This window comes from Pochonia chlamydosporia, chromosome 4 (assembly GCF_001653235.2).
Source record: "Pochonia chlamydosporia 170 chromosome 4, whole genome shotgun sequence".
In the NCBI taxonomy this organism is placed as follows: domain Eukaryota; kingdom Fungi; phylum Ascomycota; class Sordariomycetes; order Hypocreales; family Clavicipitaceae; genus Pochonia; species Pochonia chlamydosporia.
Window position 1 is genome coordinate 1,482,715 of NC_035793.1, and position 17,396 is coordinate 1,500,110.

The 17,396-nt window shown below is 50.1% G+C and overlaps 6 protein-coding genes across 6 annotated transcripts; 3 read left to right on the forward strand and 3 right to left on the reverse strand.

Moving 5' to 3' along the window:
* Positions 1-863: 863 nt before the first annotated feature.
* On the reverse strand, positions 864-4,075 carry VFPPC_07869 (kinesin motor domain-containing protein; the record flags this gene model as incomplete). Its single annotated transcript, XM_022428590.1, has 7 exons — positions 864-923; positions 980-2,694; positions 2,755-2,880; positions 3,325-3,538; positions 3,637-3,752; positions 3,819-3,981; positions 4,055-4,075. The coding sequence occupies 7 exons, from the start codon at positions 4,073-4,075 to the stop codon at positions 864-866; spliced, it is 2,415 nt and encodes an 804-aa protein (XP_022284384.1).
* Positions 4,076-5,086: 1,011 nt separating this feature from the next.
* VFPPC_14321 (vacuolar protein sorting protein) lies at positions 5,087-6,160 on the forward strand (the record flags this gene model as incomplete). Its single annotated transcript, XM_018292090.1, has 2 exons — positions 5,087-5,117; positions 5,214-6,160. The coding sequence occupies 2 exons, from the start codon at positions 5,087-5,089 to the stop codon at positions 6,158-6,160; spliced, it is 978 nt and encodes a 325-aa protein (XP_018143391.1).
* Positions 6,161-6,556: 396 nt separating this feature from the next.
* Positions 6,557-8,447, reverse strand: VFPPC_07870 (dihydroxy-acid dehydratase; the record flags this gene model as incomplete). Its single annotated transcript, XM_018286669.1, has 2 exons — positions 6,557-8,285; positions 8,368-8,447. 2 exons carry the CDS (start codon positions 8,445-8,447, stop codon positions 6,557-6,559), a joined length of 1,809 nt encoding a protein of 602 aa, XP_018143392.1.
* Positions 8,448-9,281: 834 nt separating this feature from the next.
* On the reverse strand, positions 9,282-10,163 carry VFPPC_07871 (peptidase S14, ClpP; the record flags this gene model as incomplete). Its single annotated transcript, XM_018286670.1, has 5 exons — positions 9,282-9,706; positions 9,760-9,901; positions 9,953-9,978; positions 10,042-10,060; positions 10,125-10,163. The coding sequence occupies 5 exons, from the start codon at positions 10,161-10,163 to the stop codon at positions 9,282-9,284; spliced, it is 651 nt and encodes a 216-aa protein (XP_018143393.1).
* A 325-nt stretch (positions 10,164-10,488) lies between these two features.
* On the forward strand, positions 10,489-11,705 carry VFPPC_07872 (esterase-like protein; the record flags this gene model as incomplete). The annotated part of the gene is made up of 2 exons (XM_018286671.1): positions 10,489-10,810; positions 10,870-11,705. 2 exons carry the CDS (start codon positions 10,489-10,491, stop codon positions 11,703-11,705), a joined length of 1,158 nt encoding a protein of 385 aa, XP_018143394.1.
* A 2,805-nt stretch (positions 11,706-14,510) lies between these two features.
* VFPPC_16007 (hypothetical protein) lies at positions 14,511-16,243 on the forward strand (the record flags this gene model as incomplete). Its single annotated transcript, XM_018293760.1, has 6 exons — positions 14,511-14,532; positions 14,595-14,665; positions 14,732-14,862; positions 14,922-15,041; positions 15,106-15,955; positions 16,013-16,243. 6 exons carry the CDS (start codon positions 14,511-14,513, stop codon positions 16,241-16,243), a joined length of 1,425 nt encoding a protein of 474 aa, XP_018143396.1.
* Between the last annotated feature and the right edge of the window lie 1,153 nt (positions 16,244-17,396).

A 17,396-nucleotide genomic window follows, 5' to 3' on the forward strand; every position in this document is an offset into this window, starting at 1 on the left:
AATACTCCCTTACAAAACATGAAATTACCACATTGACAAAGTAGTTACGTATATCCAGTGAGGCATACACTGACACCACAACATCCCACACGAAGCAGCTAGGACCAAACCAATCGGCTGTATCAGTGGCGTCTCCAACAAACTAATGCAAGTTGATGACAGGACACTAACTGCAAGCGATTAGAGTGTGCTCCTCTCGCCCACTTATTATGGCTGGTGTTTGGCCGTACCTGATAAACTGGATAAAACTGCAAAGCCCGTCGTTCCACGAACAACACTGTGACTGGGTGCGTCTTGATTCTACGTCATGGCAATTCCCGCTTTGCGGAATATGCAGAACTGAGAGGCTTGTTCTGTAGTCACGGACAATACAAGTTTATGCTTGACGTCGTAGAACGCAAGCGGAGTTGAGTTGTGCCTAGCAGTAGAGCTCTGTTCCGCTCCGCAGCCTTTGTTATTGCCATACTGGATACTGCACTGTCCAATTCGAGTAGATTTCTTTACACTTGAGATTGAAACTTGCCAAAGTCCGTTGTACTTGTGCATCAATCACAGTACAAGTTGTGTCCAAGTGCTACGGCTCTCAGGCGGTGTATCCCGAACCAACTACAGACCTCAACAGCAATACTGAGTTGAGTGATTACTGGAACAAATTTCATGATAAGCGTGCTGTATTGGGTCTTTTACATGCCCAACCCAAGCCATCCTCGTGCGTCCAAATGAAAGAGGCACGCTCCTTGCCAGAAATACATTTTCCAAACTCCGCCCAAAAAGCAATCAATCAGATTATGCCTGCATACATCATGTAACTTCGTAAAACCGAGACGCCTGAATCACACACTCATAAACACTTCCTCCGAGACTTATTCAGATCCCCTTATCTTCTTGGTTGCTTTTGCCGTGCCGATATGGGTATTATGCACCTGTTCTGCTGTGTTAGCATCTTATTTGAAGAGAGCTATCTTTTGTGTCATCATACCTTTGTGGCAAATCGCAAGCTTGTCAGGGTTTCCTTCAAATGTGTCTCCATAGGAGATACCATTACAAACATTAGTGTCTTGCTGTTACCACCTAGACTGTACTGCAATAAATGCGTGAGTTTGGAGTTTCGGTACGGAATGTGACCAGATCCCCTGCCGAGGGCCTCAATCACATCACCAAGACAACTCAAACTTTTGTTAATGTTTTGAGTCTCCCTCATCCTATCGCCCTCCGCCTGTGAGTGCTTCAGTCGCTCAGATCCAGCCAGATCCACGAGATTCAAGGTGCCTTCACAGCGCTCGCCCGTCGCCATATTCTCACCCACAAGTTTTAGGATAAAGACGCTGTGAGACCGGGATGATCGTTCGTTTGCCTTCGTGGCAGCAACTGATCGGTTCTTTTGGGCTTCCTCAAGGATTCTCTCTACGCTGGATGCCGAGTTGAGTTGAACTGTTTTGCAGTTGACAATGGTTGTTTGCTTGCGGGACTCATCGTGGCGGATCTCTAGCCTCTTTGACCTGCCTTCTCCGGAGCGATCGTTTGGAGTGAGAAGATCATTGAGCTCCTCATTATAAACTTCCACAAACGAACCCTCCATTGTGTATTCCCAAGACTTTTCTCTGAGTTTGGTCATGGTGTCGTAAATCATATGCGTCGCTCTAGGGATCATACCGTCCTCAGAAGACATAGTGTACGTCTTCCCGGACCCAGTCTGACCATAACAGAAGATGCAAACGTTGTACCCGTCCAAAGCGCTTTGCACAAGCTGGGATATTTCCCCAAAAATTTCGTCGTTTTGAACGGCAGGAGCAAATACTCTATCAAACTCGAATGGATAGTTTTTTCTTGATACAACACCAAGGCTGCTCTTCTCCTCCGGCCCGGCCAAGACAATTTCTGCCGAAGTCTTCTCGTCGGGAAATGAGATACCGGCTTCCTCAGAGCCATCGTCAGTGATTGAAGGTCGGACTCTGCACATGACTCGAATATTGCCCTTGAGCTCTTGGTACTTGTTGAACAGCACACGCCTTTCGGTTTCTTCCTTGATGAGTTTCTGACGGGCTTCCTCTGCTGCGGCGAGAGCTTCCTGTAATCTCGCCTCCATGCTGGCGAACGAGTCTGACTGAGCTTTGCTATCAGATTCGAGGAATTCCACATGGGAGCGAAGTGAGTTGATTTTGGCTTCCAGCGTCGTATTTGCTGCTGACAGCTCTGTGATGTTGGTCTGAAGACTTCCTTTGAGCGACCGTTCACGTTCGAGGTCATCCCTAAGGTTGTCGCACTCTAGCCGAGCGTCTCGAATTTCCCGATCCTTCCGCTGCAGCTCGAGATTCAAGTCTTGTTGCTCGTTACCCATCCGTGATCTCAGATCTTGGATCGCGCGCTCCTTCTTTTGGCGTTCTTCTTCCAACTCTTGCTGATAGTGTCGATTCAGGCCATCGATTCTTGCCTGGTGCTCTTTTGTTTCTTCGTCTTTCAGTTGATCTAACTCTTTACTTAAATCTTCAATGGCTGTTCGATGTTGTCTTGAGAGATCATCAACAGTTTCGCGATGCCGCCTGTTCATGTCGTCCATATCTCGGGTCTGCTGCCATTGAAGCTTCTCCAACTCATACTGTGCGTGTCTGACTTCGTCTTTTGCTGTATCCAAATCAGCTTTCAAGATGTCATTCCGCTCCTCAAGCCTCTGACGATAATCTTCGAGCTCCGAGACTGCGAAGTCCGTTAGCGTGACTGCTCTCGCAACAAATATACCTTTAGTTGGGGGTTTACCTCTGGTCTTGGCGATCTCAAGAGCGTCCTCGTGGCCTTTGCGCTCCACCAGGGTCGTGTTAACCATGTTCTTGAGCTCCTTGAACTGTGACTCCATGCTGTCCACCCTGCCATCGACATCCCAAGCTGCGAATCCAGCCAAGTTAGAATCTTTTCTCAAGAATTTGTAAGGAGAGGGGGACTTGGTTGGAGAGTTCTTAAATGCCGAAATGCAATGCTCGACCTTGACCATTTGCTTCACCATCTGCCTGCTGCTCGGTGTCTTTGGAGGGACTGCCTAAGTCTCCATTGAGATTGAGCGATCTTGCTCTGGCTCTGCCTTTTTCGTTCTTATAGTAATAGTTGGTGCAAGGACAGCACTTCGAGGCGAAGAAGCAGAAAGCGTCGTCATTTCATATCCGGATGCCACTCGACATCCGTTGACGTCGCACGCATCGTCTTGAATGCTCAAACTTTTGAACTTTGCCGTAAGAGAACTTTCTCTGTTGCAGGAGAATGCCGGTGTTGATGCCATGTGTCTGAGTTTGGTGCTTTGAAGACTGTAGGTAGAATTTGGGTATGACACCGTACCATTACTAGACGTTGGCTCATCGAAATCATCTTCTGGGCGATGACCGTGTGCAGTTCGCGGTCTGGCAACTTGGCTTTTCGAACGGGCATGGCTGGATCTAGATGACGCATGGTGTGACCGATCGGGTTGATGGCGACCAGGACCAAAGCTCTTTGCAAAGCTGTTTAGGGATGAGGCGGTAGTATTCGTTGTTTGTCGACTTGGTCGTTTTAGCTGTATCAGTCTGTTAGATATCTGGATGGCTTCCCCCCAAAACAAAAGCCTTCACAGGATTCGCGCGGTGAATACAGGGCAAGAGTGTAGCAGCATACCTGTGGTAAAGTTTGTCCCTTAAGAGCAAGCTTGCCAGCAGCTGAGGCAGAAGCAGACGCTGGATACTCGACTGCTCGGTCGGACAATGGTTTGCGCTTCGCATCCGATTGTTGTGCTACGACATGACGTCAATTAGCTTTATGGCCCTAATCCTTCTTACAGCTTTGTTGGAACACTTTACCAGGCTGGGGAATCTCTCTCTTCAGGTTGGATTTGAACCCTGGCGGGACTGGAATCGACGTCTGCACGCGGGTATTGTGTTGCGACTCGCTCAGTTCGCTCAGTCCTGCGTGAACTGCTGGGCCAGGCAGACGGCTCATCTTGGATGCTCGTAAAGGCTGCAACTAGAATACAATCGCCATCACGGTCAGTCATGAACTTTGTGCGGCCGCAGACATACAAAAGCAAAACACGAACCTGGATGTCTGAGGTTTCCATGATGATAGAAGTATATCGTTTACCGGAGAAAGCCCAGTCCGCAGCGAAATAGGAAATACCGGAGATCGAGGTAAACAAAGTGGAGGAAGGTGGGAGCAGTGCTCCTTCAAACCGCAATCGCAATTAACGTGTTGTAATATCGCAAACCCTTGCCGCGGCTCAGCTTGCTCACGCCTCGTTTGCTCAAAGTTGGGATGAATATGTATGAACGTCGACGAGAAAAGATGGTTCTCAAGCGCGCTACTTGATCGAAACGCTATTAGTTATTTTGACATCGGCCTATCAATACAAGCTGCCTGACTTGACTCCCCTGGTCCATGTGGATCAATCACCATTCTCCATGAGCCTGCTGATGCGGATAATCACACCGTGGCGTTGTTTATCCGAGTCGCGAGGGGCAACCGTTACTCGCGCGCCACACTTGATGTCTTCAGCCCCATTCAGCCACAGCTTCAACCAGAACACTTGGGCACACACAAAGCCAACATTCACATGTCTGGGAGCATTTCAATTCGAAACGCCCAAAAAATGACGTTCTCAGCGAAACATTGATTGTTCCCACCCCCCACAACGCACAACGGGCAAAAATCCAACCCAGTCGACTAGACCAGACCCAACCACGCCCGGCCAAGGCAGCCCAAACCCCGAGCTGCAGAAGCTTATCCCACCAGTCAGTGAGTCGCGAGTGTCGCAAAAGGGACCAGCTTGTCAGCACATCGGATCATTTGCGACCAGACAGATAGTTTATAAGTTGCTCCACCCCGCGAGTCGCCTATCCTGCGTCAGGTCGTCGGAGGAGAGGAGACACAGCCTTTCTCTTCTCATCGATTCTAATAGCTATTCTTTTACTCCATCGACTGCTCAACTGCTGGAGCTGCTCTGTACGCCGTTGCCCGAACCGGCCTCGTTGACCTCCACAAGTGGTTGTATTTCGACATCTCGACATCCATCACCGCTGTCCACGTCGCATCCTATAGTTCCGCTGGGAGGTATCCAACCTGTTCAGCAAAAATGGAGAAGTTTAGTCAGTTTCGAGATCGAGGTATGAGCCAAGTCCTACAATACAGCGAATGATCATCTATCTCGCCCTGTCTGTCGCCTGAGCCGTCCCAGAGCTAACCGCACCGCCATCTGATAGCAACCGGCATCTCGCCATTCCTCCCGGTGACGACTCCTCTGTCTGCCGTCTCGATTCTGACGCACACCCTACTCTTTATATTCCGGCTTCCATTCTTCATCGCCTACGCCGCCAGCTACTTCATGCTGTTCCACCACTTGCCGTTGCCCGTCGTCGCACGCAAGATGGCACTATGGGGTCTGATGGCTATCCCAGGTATCTGGTGGGTGGACTTACAGCTCGACGGCGTCAAGCGTGGAACTCTGTCGGACCAGCCTCTTCAACGCTTTCCTCACCCAGGCTCCATCATCGCCGCCAACTTCAGCAGTCCCATCGACGCCGTGTACCTGGCGGCCATCTTCGATCCCATCTTCACCGTATCGTATCCTGGCGAAAGACGAGTTCAGCGTGTTAGTTTGTTCGGCGCTATTATGCAGGCACTAAGTCCGGTCAGGACGACAGCTCCGCCGGATGCGAAATTGGTCGACATCGAAGACTTGTTGGAAGCCTATCCTGACCGTGTGATTGCTGTGTTCCCAGAATGCGGTACTAGCAACGGCAAAGCTATTCTGCCATTCAGTCCCTCGTTGGTGGAGACTCCTTCCGATGTGGCAATGTTCCCCGTGAGCATTCGATATACTCCCTCAGATGTTACGACTCCCGTACCTGGATTATGGCTCGGATTCTTGTGGAATCTCCTATCACGACCAACCACTTGCATTCGTGTCCGCATTGCAGAGAGTCAAATGAACACTGCTGCTGCCAAGGTCAATGGGGCTCATACGTCCAACGGCTCCAGTGAGCTGAAGTACAGAAAGGAGGGCTCGCCGGATGCTTCGGCCGATGAGCAAAGGGTCTTGGATCGTGTCGGAGAAGCGCTTGCCAGGCTAAGTAGAGTCAAGCGTGTCGGCCTTACGATGAAGGACAAAGCGGCGTTTGTTAATGCCTACAACACTAAGAAGTCATGAGGTGCATCCCGTGATGATAATTTTGGGCGGATGGAGATTGGGAGATTGATGTGAATAATTTAATGCGTGTTATTCGGTGATTTGGCGTTGCATTGCAAGGAGCATGGGAATGAAAGTTCTCTTCAAACTGCGTCTCGTAGGTGTTAAGATATATAAGGGGTACCCCAATTTCACGGTCGCTTAATAATAACCTCATACTGTTCAATTCTTTGTATTACCAAACTTGATATCACTTGGACATTGCCCCAATCCTTTTCTGCTAGTTGAACAGTCCCTACATTTTGATACTGCCAGTTCGTGGTGGCAACAAAACCCCCGGAAGCGCCATAAATTTCAAAATCCAACATGAAATATGATGTATCGAGCCCGTCAAATCAAATATGGGAGCCAGATATTTTAGTGGACGGATCCATCCGTGACACAGCCCTCACTTGCATCGCTAACCAAAGCCGCATACTTCTTCAAGGTACCCTTAGTATACCTAGGAGCAGGAGCCTTCCAAGCCTTTCGTCGAGCTTCCATCTCCGCCTCAGGGACATTGAGGTCAATGACCTGCTTCTCAGCATCAATGATAATCTCGTCTCCATTCTGAACAAGGGCAATAGGTCCACCGACAATAGCCTCAGGGACAATGTGGCCAATAATGAAGCCATGCGAACCGCCAGAGTAGCGTCCGTCAGTCAAAAGCGCAACGTCCTTGCCAAGGCCGGCACCCATGATAGCAGAAGAGGGCTTCAGCATTTCAGGCATTCCCGGACCGCCCTTGGGACCGTCATATCGGATGATGACGACAGACTTTTCGCCCTTCTTGATCTCTCCCCTCTCCAGACTGGCAATCATGTCGTTTTCTGAGTCGTAGACCTTGGCTTTGCCGGTGAATTGGAGACCCTCCTTTCCGGTGATTTTGCCAACACTGCCGCCAGGGGCGAGCGATCCTCGAAGAATCTGAATGTGGCCGGTAGCTTTGATGGGATTGCTAAGGGGTCGGATGATCTTCTGGTCTGCTGGGAAGTCGGGGACATTCTCCAGATTCTGCTTCATGGTCTTACCAGTCACGGTAATGCCGGAGCCATCAAGAAGACCTTCCTTGAGGAGGAACTTGAGCAGACTGGGAGTGCCGCCAATCTTGTGAACATCCTCCATGACGTATTTGCCAGATGGTCTCAAATCCGCCAACAGAGGGACACGGTTAGAGACATTCTGGAAGTCATCGATGGTCAACTTAATGCCAACAGAGTCGGCGATAGCAATAAGATGGAGGACCGCGTTGGTGCTGCCGCCAAGGATGGAAACAACAGTCATGGCGTTCTCAAAAGCCTGTCGGGTCATGATATCACGAGGTCGGATGTCCTCCTTCAGAATGTTTCTGACGGCCGGTCCAACGCTCTCGCATTCTGCGATTTTGCTGGCATCTTCAGCAGGACTGCTGCTACTACCTGGGAGAGTGAGACCCATTGTCTCGAGAGCGGTAGCCATGGTATTGGCAGTGTACATGCCGCCACAAGCACCACTGCCAGGGCAGGCGTGGCGGATAATATCGAAGCGCTGCTCTTCGGTGATCTCGCCAGTGATGTATTGACCATACGCCTGGAAGGCAGACACGATATCAAGAGGTTCGCCAGATTGGCCGCAACCTGGCTTAATGGTACCACCATAGACCATGATGCTGGGTCTGTTCACACGTCCAAAGGCAATGGCGACACCGGGCATGTTCTTGTCGCAACCAGGCAAGCTGATATTGGCATCGTACCATTGACCATTCATGACCGTCTCTATACTATCGGCAATGATTTCCCGGCTCTGCAGGGAGTATCGCATGCCAGTAGTGCCCATGGAAATACCATCACTGACACCAATAGTGTTGAATCGGTAAGGAATAAGGCCAGCCTTCGCGACCGACTCCCGGACAACCTTTGACAGATCCATGAGGTGCATGTTGCAAGGATTGCCTTCATACCAGACGGACGAGATGCCGACCTGAGCTTTATTCATATCGTCTTCTGAAAGACCCGTGGCGTACAGCATGGCTTGTGAGGCGCCTTGTGACTTGGGTTGGGTAATGGCCGATGAGATCTTATTCAGCTTGTCGTCTGCCCGGAGAGACGATGTCGTAGATAGGAACCGGCTAGATGGTCGCAAGTGTTAGCGACGGTCCGCCATATTGGGTTGGTAGCAGATTGCAGCTTGACACAAATAATTGAACATACCCATGGCTTTTTGAAGGAGTGAAGCTAGCTTTCGCCAGCGAAGACAGGCCAGCAGGCCGTTGCCGCAAAGCAGACAGCATCGTAGCTAGTCCGAGGTTGATGGAGGCGGGCGGATGACTCGGTTGCAATTCCGGAAAAGGGCTGAAGATAATTCCTCGTCAATGTATCACACCTCAAACCAATTGTCTATTGCGAAGCAACAGTCACAGCAGCCAATTGGATGTTGTGGAATTTGGTATGACATGGAACCAAAGAAGAAAACGGAAAAAGGGCCAAATCAGCGGTTTCGGCGCGAGCAAGTTGAAGTCATTTTTATTAGCTTGTCCCTGTGATTGACCCTGTGATTTTTGTCCCTGTGACTTTGGCGGGCCGACGGCGCTGCCATTGGGTCCTTCAGCGTTTCTGGTAAGCTGCAAGGTTCCCCGTTGGCGAGGGTGGGTTCCACTATAGGTAATTGGAGGAAGATGATTGGACCAGAGCTTGACTTTGTCGTAGCTGGCCCAGCGTCAGCGCCATCCAGCGAGATGGTGCGACCACTCAAGTCTGACTGAATATCATGGGCTTTGACAAGTCACGTATGAGGCTCACGTAACGGGGATTTGGGTAGGAGTCTGTGTTAATCTCCGTCGGTATGAAATGGTATTTCTGGTTTTTGGCTGCGAATCTTCATGAAATTCTCCTTCGTACTCTTACCAGTCAATTTTGTTCCTTCCGCCGACATCGGCGCCAAACTTCACCATTCAGTTCCAAGACGTACATTGCGGCATCATTGATATCAAAAGAGATCTGTTTCTGTTCAGTCATTCGTTTATTCGTGGATGGTGTTTCTAGATTACAAAGTCCCAACGCTGGAACGAAAGCCGGGCGAAAGCCAAAGTTCCAAGATGTCATGCTCGGATCACTGCTAGCCCAGGTTAGGCGTCCTTTTTTGTTTCTTCTCCTTCAACTTTCTTGTCCGTTCTCTTGGTCAAGATCTCGTCTATAACTCCCAATTCCAGGGCCTCTTCAACGCTAAGATATTTATCCCTCTCCATCATATCATTGATCTCCTCCAACGTGTACTTGTCGCCGCCCTTGGCCTTATTCAAGTGATATTGCATAATCTTGTTAGACTGCTCTCGAATGCGTTGTATTTGATTCGCGTAGATCAAAATATCTGATGCTTGCCCGCGAGTTCCTCCGAGTGGTTGGTGAATCATGATTGAGCTGTGTGGTAATGCGAATCGCTTGCCCGCCTCTCCGCCAGCCAGTAGAATTGCTGCCATGGACGCGGCGCCGCCGACGCAGACCGTCGACACGGGCGATTTGATGTATGTCATGGTATCGTAGATGGCCATTCCTACGTTACGTGTCAGCATATGTCAACTTGGTAAGCTTGTGGCGATGCTCTACCTGACGTCACCGAGCCTCCTGGTGAGTTTATATACATCGTAATGGGCTTCTCGGGCGTATCGGACTCGAGCCATAGGAGCTGCGCGACAATTGATGCGGACATGTAATCGTTAATTTCGCCGTTGAGACAAACGATCCGTTCCTACGGATGTTAGCTTCCTGGGCATGGTTTGGATCGTCGCGATGTCCGAACCTGCAAGAGCTTCGAGAAGATGTCCCCTGTGACCAATTAGTATTATGCTGTATGTCACAGTTTGTTTTCGAAATTCTGGGCCAACAAACATGTTTTCCTTCCCGCAGCCTGTTGAGGGAAAGTCAGCTCATCAATTCCGAGGTGCTTGTTTGGTCTCGTGGGTGATGCCTACTGAGGTCTCTTCAATGTACGGCATAGGGATGTAGTCCATTGTCGGAGCAGACCCAGCCTTGCTGGAGAAAGCAAAAGAACGAGAATTATGATGCGATAGTCTCGCGAACCTGTTAAAGGTTGGCAGAGCGCGTGGTCGCATCATGATGGCGTTTGCTGGCCGATGGAGGTTGCTGTCGTAGAGCTCGGAGCCGAAGCGTCAGCGGAGGGACAGTGCCTGATAGCTCTATCAGTTAGCTCTCCACCAAAAACCGTCCAACGAGCAAAACTGTCTAAACTGTCGAGCAATTTCGGCAAGGTCACGACCTCGACTTCACACAACATCAACCAGGAAAAATGAGGAAACCTGGCCAATTCAACTCAATATGATAACGAGGATACCCTTCCGTCCCAAGCCGCTGCCGGCTATTGATTTGAGCGCCCAGACTCTGAGATGGGCTTCATATGACAGGGCAGCGCTGACGAAGGATGCACTGAAAAAGCGAGTCGAATCGGGCTTTGACAACAATGGCGACAGTACTATACACTTGAACACAGACGGTATGACAATATCGACCGCGGCAGGCGACCTGCCAGTGTCCCCGATCTTCGACCCAGACTGGATGAAGGCGCGGCGACGGCAACGAAAGGACAATCCAAGCAAGCCTATGGGCAGATTTAGGAAAAAGTTGGCCAACAACCCTTACGGTGCGTCGGCTTTCCCATTCATTACGTGTTCAACGAATCCCATCTAATGGTATCTACAGCCCAAGCGCTTGCGACACCCATACGACTGTGCCCCATAACGAGGACCGAGTTACCGCGATACTTCCTCCAAGATTTCGAAATGGTCAAACACCCCGAAGACGGCTCACCATGGTGGGCTCCAGGCACAGCGTCCTCCGAAAGCCTCAAAGACCATAGGAAGGCACCCAAAGACGGAAATGAAACCACTGACCCTAGGATAGCAGCAGGACAGCCACAACCTACTGCCGTTCGTGGTCTACCTTCTTCGCCCACATCGAACACGCGACCGCAACGTGGCCCCTTGATAAGCTACGCATTATCACGAAAATCAATAATTGATAGCATGGGCCGCGAGGGCCGGGGAGGTGCCGCTATGCTTCTCAAAACTCGGACGGGTATGGCATTGGCAGCCAAGAACAGACGTGCTGTGTGGAGGAAAGACATGGGAGATCTCCTTTTGGAAATGATGCGACGCCAAGTGGTCGATGCCCTGAAATCCTGGGCGGACATTGAGGCAGAAGAGGACAACAGAATACTTCAGCCTTGTAAGAACTGGGACGACGTGAAAGACGCCAAGCCTCGAGGATGTGTTCTATGGTTCCCCGATCAAGCGGATGTCGCGAAGCAATTTGCGACGTTTGATATTGACGGAGCAAAATACGGTAGCAAAGTCATGGTGCACAATTTGCGATGGCTACTTGGGGAGTCTGAGGCTCAGAGACTAAGAGACGCTTCCAGACTTTTCCATGACAACGAGATCCTGGTCTTGAAGCAGTGGAGGCGCAAGGCGGTGATGGAACTTCACCTTTCGCTATGGCGGTTGCATGGGTATTTGGCTGAACCGCCGTCTATGTAATTATAGGCCATACAATAACGAAGTCAAATGGATTATAGGCCCACCGACTACATTGTGCGCATATATGTATTGCTGTTGGGCCATCTCCTGACCCTGTGGGAAGGGCCAATGCAGCCAGTCGGAGGTAAGCCTGGTCATTCAAGCGGTTCGCCAGGATATTCGGAGAGGCCCGAATCGACCACAATCGGACGTGCGTTGAGCAGGTAACCCTTCGAGGCAGAAGCACCGAGCTTCGCTTGGACGGGCGCTTTGTGTCCCGCTATTCACGGAATTATATATTACCTCATATGTTACAGTATTTTAGTCCTGCGTGTTTCATCACAATTGAGGGCATTTTTGAGGGCAATCCTTCCGTCATAGGTCTTAAGTGGTATGCCTTCACATGCACTTCAACATCCTTTGAACACGATTCACTGCCCATTCCTCTGCTCTCTATTACCAGCAGGCTGTGCCAGCAGGTAGGGGCAGCTGGACTCGTCTTTCGTTGAATTGTTCTTCCTTCTCCCTCTTCTTCTTCTTATTATTATTTTCGTCATCATCGCAGGACTGATATTGGGGCCTGCAGACGTTGGGGAGGAAATCGCCAGGGACAGTCTAGGTTGTCGCCGAGTTTCGAATATCTCGGATTCGGACACAGAGCATCGAATGCAAGCCAAACTCCGATGCACTCCAGCCCCGACTCACCGAAGCAAACCAGCTAATCTCTGTGAAAGCGCACTTTCTTGCAACATCGTTTTGACGCATAGTGCGTTAACAGCCCTGTTTGCGAGCAAACCAACCCGTCAATCATCCCGTGCTGACAAAGGGCAACACCTCCGAATTATCGCGATGCAGTTGGGCCAAGGTGTCGAGCTGATTCAACAACAAAAGCGGCCATACAAGGATGGCCAACCAGAGATACCCATATTCCTCATCCACGATGGGGGCGGTACGACCTTTGCATATCACTGCTTGGATGTCCTGAACAGGTTCGTTTATGGCATCTCAAACCCGTACTTCTACAACCCGGAGGGGTTTGAGGGCGGCCTCGCAGATCTCGGCGAGCTCTATACCGCGTTGATCCGTAAAGCGGTTACCGCGAAAGGCTTTCCGACCCGGAGAGCGATTGACGGTCGAATCCAGATCTATTTGGGAGGATGGAGCCTCGGCGGCATGCTCAGCCTGGAGATTGCCAGCCGACTGATAGACGATGAAGACATCCAAGTTGCTGCCATCGTCATGGCTGACACTGTCTATCCCGGCACATTCAAAGGATACAAGCCCGGTTCAACTGAGCACGTGTTCGAAGAAGGCCTCACAAGGAGCCAGATGCTGTCGAGGAGATGCATGGCCCAGGCAAGCCGCATGGTTTGCGATTGGGATATGCCTGTCTGGGATGGAGACGACAAGGGTCTGCGGCCCAAAATCATTCTGCTACGAGCTAAGCAACCCGTGCCGCCAGAAGCCAATGCTTTTCGGATTCCTGGACTTGATGAACACCGCATAGATAAGAGGCTGGGGTGGGATGATTACGACAAGAATACGTTTACATACGTGTTTCCTGTTGAGGGTCACCATTTCGACATGTTCGGTTTGACTAGGATTGAGGAAACGACAAAGGTGTTAAAACGTGCATTGGAGAAACTGGACAACGAGAGTGCCTCTGAAGGATGGCTACCATGGTAGCATGGTTTGAGTCTACTGAGGCTAGAGTGAGTGGTGAGTGATTGGCATAGAGTATTTTGTTTATGAAGGGCCACATGTTGGTATTGTTGTCTGTTGGGGTAGCCACGGACTTGCGGTCTAAGCATGTGCTGCGACGACATGTTTTACTGGCCATAACGATCTAAAGGATAGACTTGTATGTACTTGACATCTTTACAGTTGATAAGATATTTGCCGGTGACGTATGTCGGGTCCAATGTGGTCCGTTGCTCCATGCTTTGCTTGTTCATTCTTTCCGCGCAACTTGAAGAGTTTTTTTTTTTTCTCCCTCGCTGTATTAGTTTCCATCGGCTGCACGCTGTACCATCAACGAGTCTCATTGACGAATAAGTGTCTATAGAAAAGACGAACCTTGCCTGAGACCCAGTAGAAAGTCTCCAGTAAATGACGTCGGTCGTGGAGATTGAGTATCACCAGCATCCACACGAAGTATCCACCAGCGTCATTTTGCGTGTGAAGCGACAAGCACCGCTACACGATAACGTACCTAGGTACCTTGTTGCTTGGGCACTTGAGCACGCAGAAGGAAGACGCCATGGTGCATTACTCATTTCGTGCGACACGGCTTTTGGTGATTCCATTGGGTGGTGAGTGTAAATGCCGCCATGACAGGTCAGGTACAACAAGACATTCAGGGACACAAGACGGCAACAAACAAATTTGCCGAGATGAGACTTGCGCTTTGGCGTTTATCTGCTGGCCAGGGAAGAGTCAAGACCGACCTCGGGATACTTTAAACTCCACTCAATTTTCAGCTGTTGCAGATGTATACATTGAAATGGAATAAATCGTTAAGACCCGTCATTTTCCCTCCATGTGCATCGATTTGTATCTCTTCGGCAGACCCGCATGAGATTTTTTTGGCGATTCATCCTTGTCAGATTGATCAGTAACTTACATGTACTAGTCTGGTCCCGTCAAGTTGGTTGCCCCTCCAAGAACATCGAAGACTAAAAACGCCCCGCGATATTTATTAGCCCAGACATTGGAGCTGCCCCTCGCCGACATTTGGGTTTCGCATCTTTTTTTGGTTTCAAATTTCTGTCCTTTACACGTACACATACACTACTTCTGTTTGTTTTGTTGGATTAATTGCTCAAGATGGAATACGATACCAAGACCCGTACGAATCTTCCCTATCGTCCCATTGGAAAGAGTCCTCCTAGCTGACATGTCAACTCGCAGCCAAGTCTGTCACAAGTGACTCTACGTCGTTCGCCCACGACTCTGTGCGAAACCGCTGGCCGGTTATCCTGGTAAGAATCCCTCTTCAACAATGACGACGGACACGGTAGCAGTTCCTAACTATTGCGATTTTGCAGACTGGTGCCATAGACGACGTCCATCGCACTGTTGGCCAGACCGACGATTCTGAGAAGCAGGCCGAAGGCAAGAAGATTATCGAGCAGCTCGGCAACCTAAAGTACGAGGTTTTGCACGACCGCAAGCTAACGTACGTTCTACTCACGAGACGGTACGATATCGAAACCTCGAACTAACAAATTTTCTCAGTCCCATCGTTGACGATGGCTACCCCGAGGAGATTGCTCGCTACAACAAGGAGATTGAACAATTAGGCAACCCTTCGTGGTTGGACGTTCCTTGGCTGTTCTCCGAATGCTACATGTACCGGTAGGTGAAATGCCCCAACATGGAGAGAACAAAGACGGCGCCGTGCTAATTCCCGTTCCAACAGACGCATCAGCACATTCTTCAGCCTCACCAAGCACTGGAAGAACTATGACATCTTTTCGCGCCAAAAGATGGACACCTTCCGCACCTCTCGCAACGCTGTTGTCGAGCTGGCCACTCGATACAAGGAGTTTGTTACCGAGATTCGCGCCAACAAGGACACCACCCACAACGAAGAGGCCGAGAAGCTGCTCTTTACAGAAATGTTTGAGATCTGCCTCTGGGGTAATGCCACTGACCTTTCTCTGCTCACCAACCTCACCTACGAGGATATACAGAAGCTCCAGGGAAGCCAGGCCCGTAAGGCCGCCGAGAAGAACATTCTGATCAACGACCTTCCCGAGGCTTACGCGACCCTCAAAAAGGCTCGTGACGAGGGCAAGAAGGAGCGCCGTGTTGACTTTGTTCTTGACAACTCCGGCTTTGAGCTCTACGTCGATCTTATCCTGGCCGGGTTCCTTCTCACATCTGGCCTGGCTACGCAGATTGTCCTTCGACCCAAATCCATCCCCTGGTTTGTCTCTGACGTGCTTCCTGGCGACTTCCCGCTCCTTCTTAACGCCATTTCCGACCCCAAGAAGTTCTTCGAGACCCAGACCGATGACGAGAAGCTGCAAGACAAGACTCCTGCCCCTCTTGCCGACAAGGAAGTCGAAGATCTCCTCTTTGTCTTCCAGGAATGGGCCAACCTTCATGCTGAAGGCCAGCTGATCATGCGACCTAACCGATACTGGACTGCGGGCGGCAGCTTCTGGCGTTTGCCTGCCGAGGCTCCTGAGCTGCACGAGGATATGAAGGGCGCTGAGCTCACCATCTTTAAGGGGGATCTTAACTACCGAAAACTGACTGGTGATGTATGCAATCATTTCCTTCCCCTTTGATTCCATTCCAAACGCTAACACGATTTACAGGCTCACTGGGATACCACAACCCCATGGACCACTGCACTTGGCCCCATGGGTCCCGGATCTGGCGTCAATGTCCTCTCCCTGCGAACCTGCAAGGCAGATGTTGTTGTCGGCCTTCCCGCCGGCAAGGACGAAGAATTGAAAGCCACTGAGGGTGGCGGTGGTGATACCGGTGCCAGAAGATGGGGATGGCATGGCAAGTGGGCTGTGGTTTGCCTTTCCAAGGGCTCATAGAGCATAGAGATATACTCAGGATGTTTACGAAAAAAAAGAGTTAGATTGTTTCGTATTTAACGATAGACTATAGAATCAGTGATCTGGGATCATGATAGACTAAATAAAAAAAACTGTACCAAGGATTGTTTCTTGTAATGAGAATCTGAAATGTATGTTGCTCTCCCAATATCTCAACTATTAGATATCTCTGGGTTTTGTCAGCCATAGGTTGGAGGTTGCGTGTAAGTAGGAGGGTCACCATATGGCGGTGGACCGTCAGTCGTAGTTCCATACGCAGGTGGAGTGTCTTCCGTTGAACTTTGTTCCCTCGTATTGGTGACAAATGTCGTTGGTGTAAAAGATGTTGTGGTTGCGTCCACACTAGACTCATAAGACGGAATGGGATAACCAGTGTCTGATGAAGAACTTGGCTGACTTGGAGTTGGAAATATCTCTGTATCTGTAGGTTGTGTACCGGTCGAATAGGATATATCAGAGGGAACAGAGTAGGATGGTATAGGAATATCGTATGTTCCCGTTGTACTTTCCGAGCCAGACTGAGAAGTGGATGAATAGATGCCAGACAGGCTATCTTGTGAAGACCAACAAGAGTCCCTGGTTGATGAAGTATCTTCGCCCGGTGAAGACGGCTCATAGCTCGTCGTCACAGGTAACTCAGACCACTCCGTCGTGTACGAAGACGGCGTAGGAACAGGGTAACTGCAGCCGTACGAATCTGTACATGACTCCTGGGATGATGTGATGGACCAGGTGACGCTACTAGACGGAGCTGTTGGATAGGTTTCTGTGGGAGATGGAGCTCCGGTTGGTGGTGTAAAGAGTGAGGTGGGAGAGTATGTCGGAAATTCCGTGTAAGTCTCTGTATTTGGGCAGACGGAGACGGTAGAATAGCAGGACGCTGCGCATTCTGTGATTGTTGTTGTAATTGTAACTGTTTCGGCAGTCGCCAAAACGAGCGTGGCACTAGGAAACGTTAATACGCAAGCTAATGTTTCGTGTCAAAGATTCGGACATACCCGAGCGCCAAGGTGAGCAAATACACGGTTATCATGCTGAATATGGACAAGTGACGATGAAATGAGGTGAAGTTTTCGTTGTCCAAGTTGGTGAACAAAAGATATTGACGTTCAAACTCGGTCTCTTTATAGAC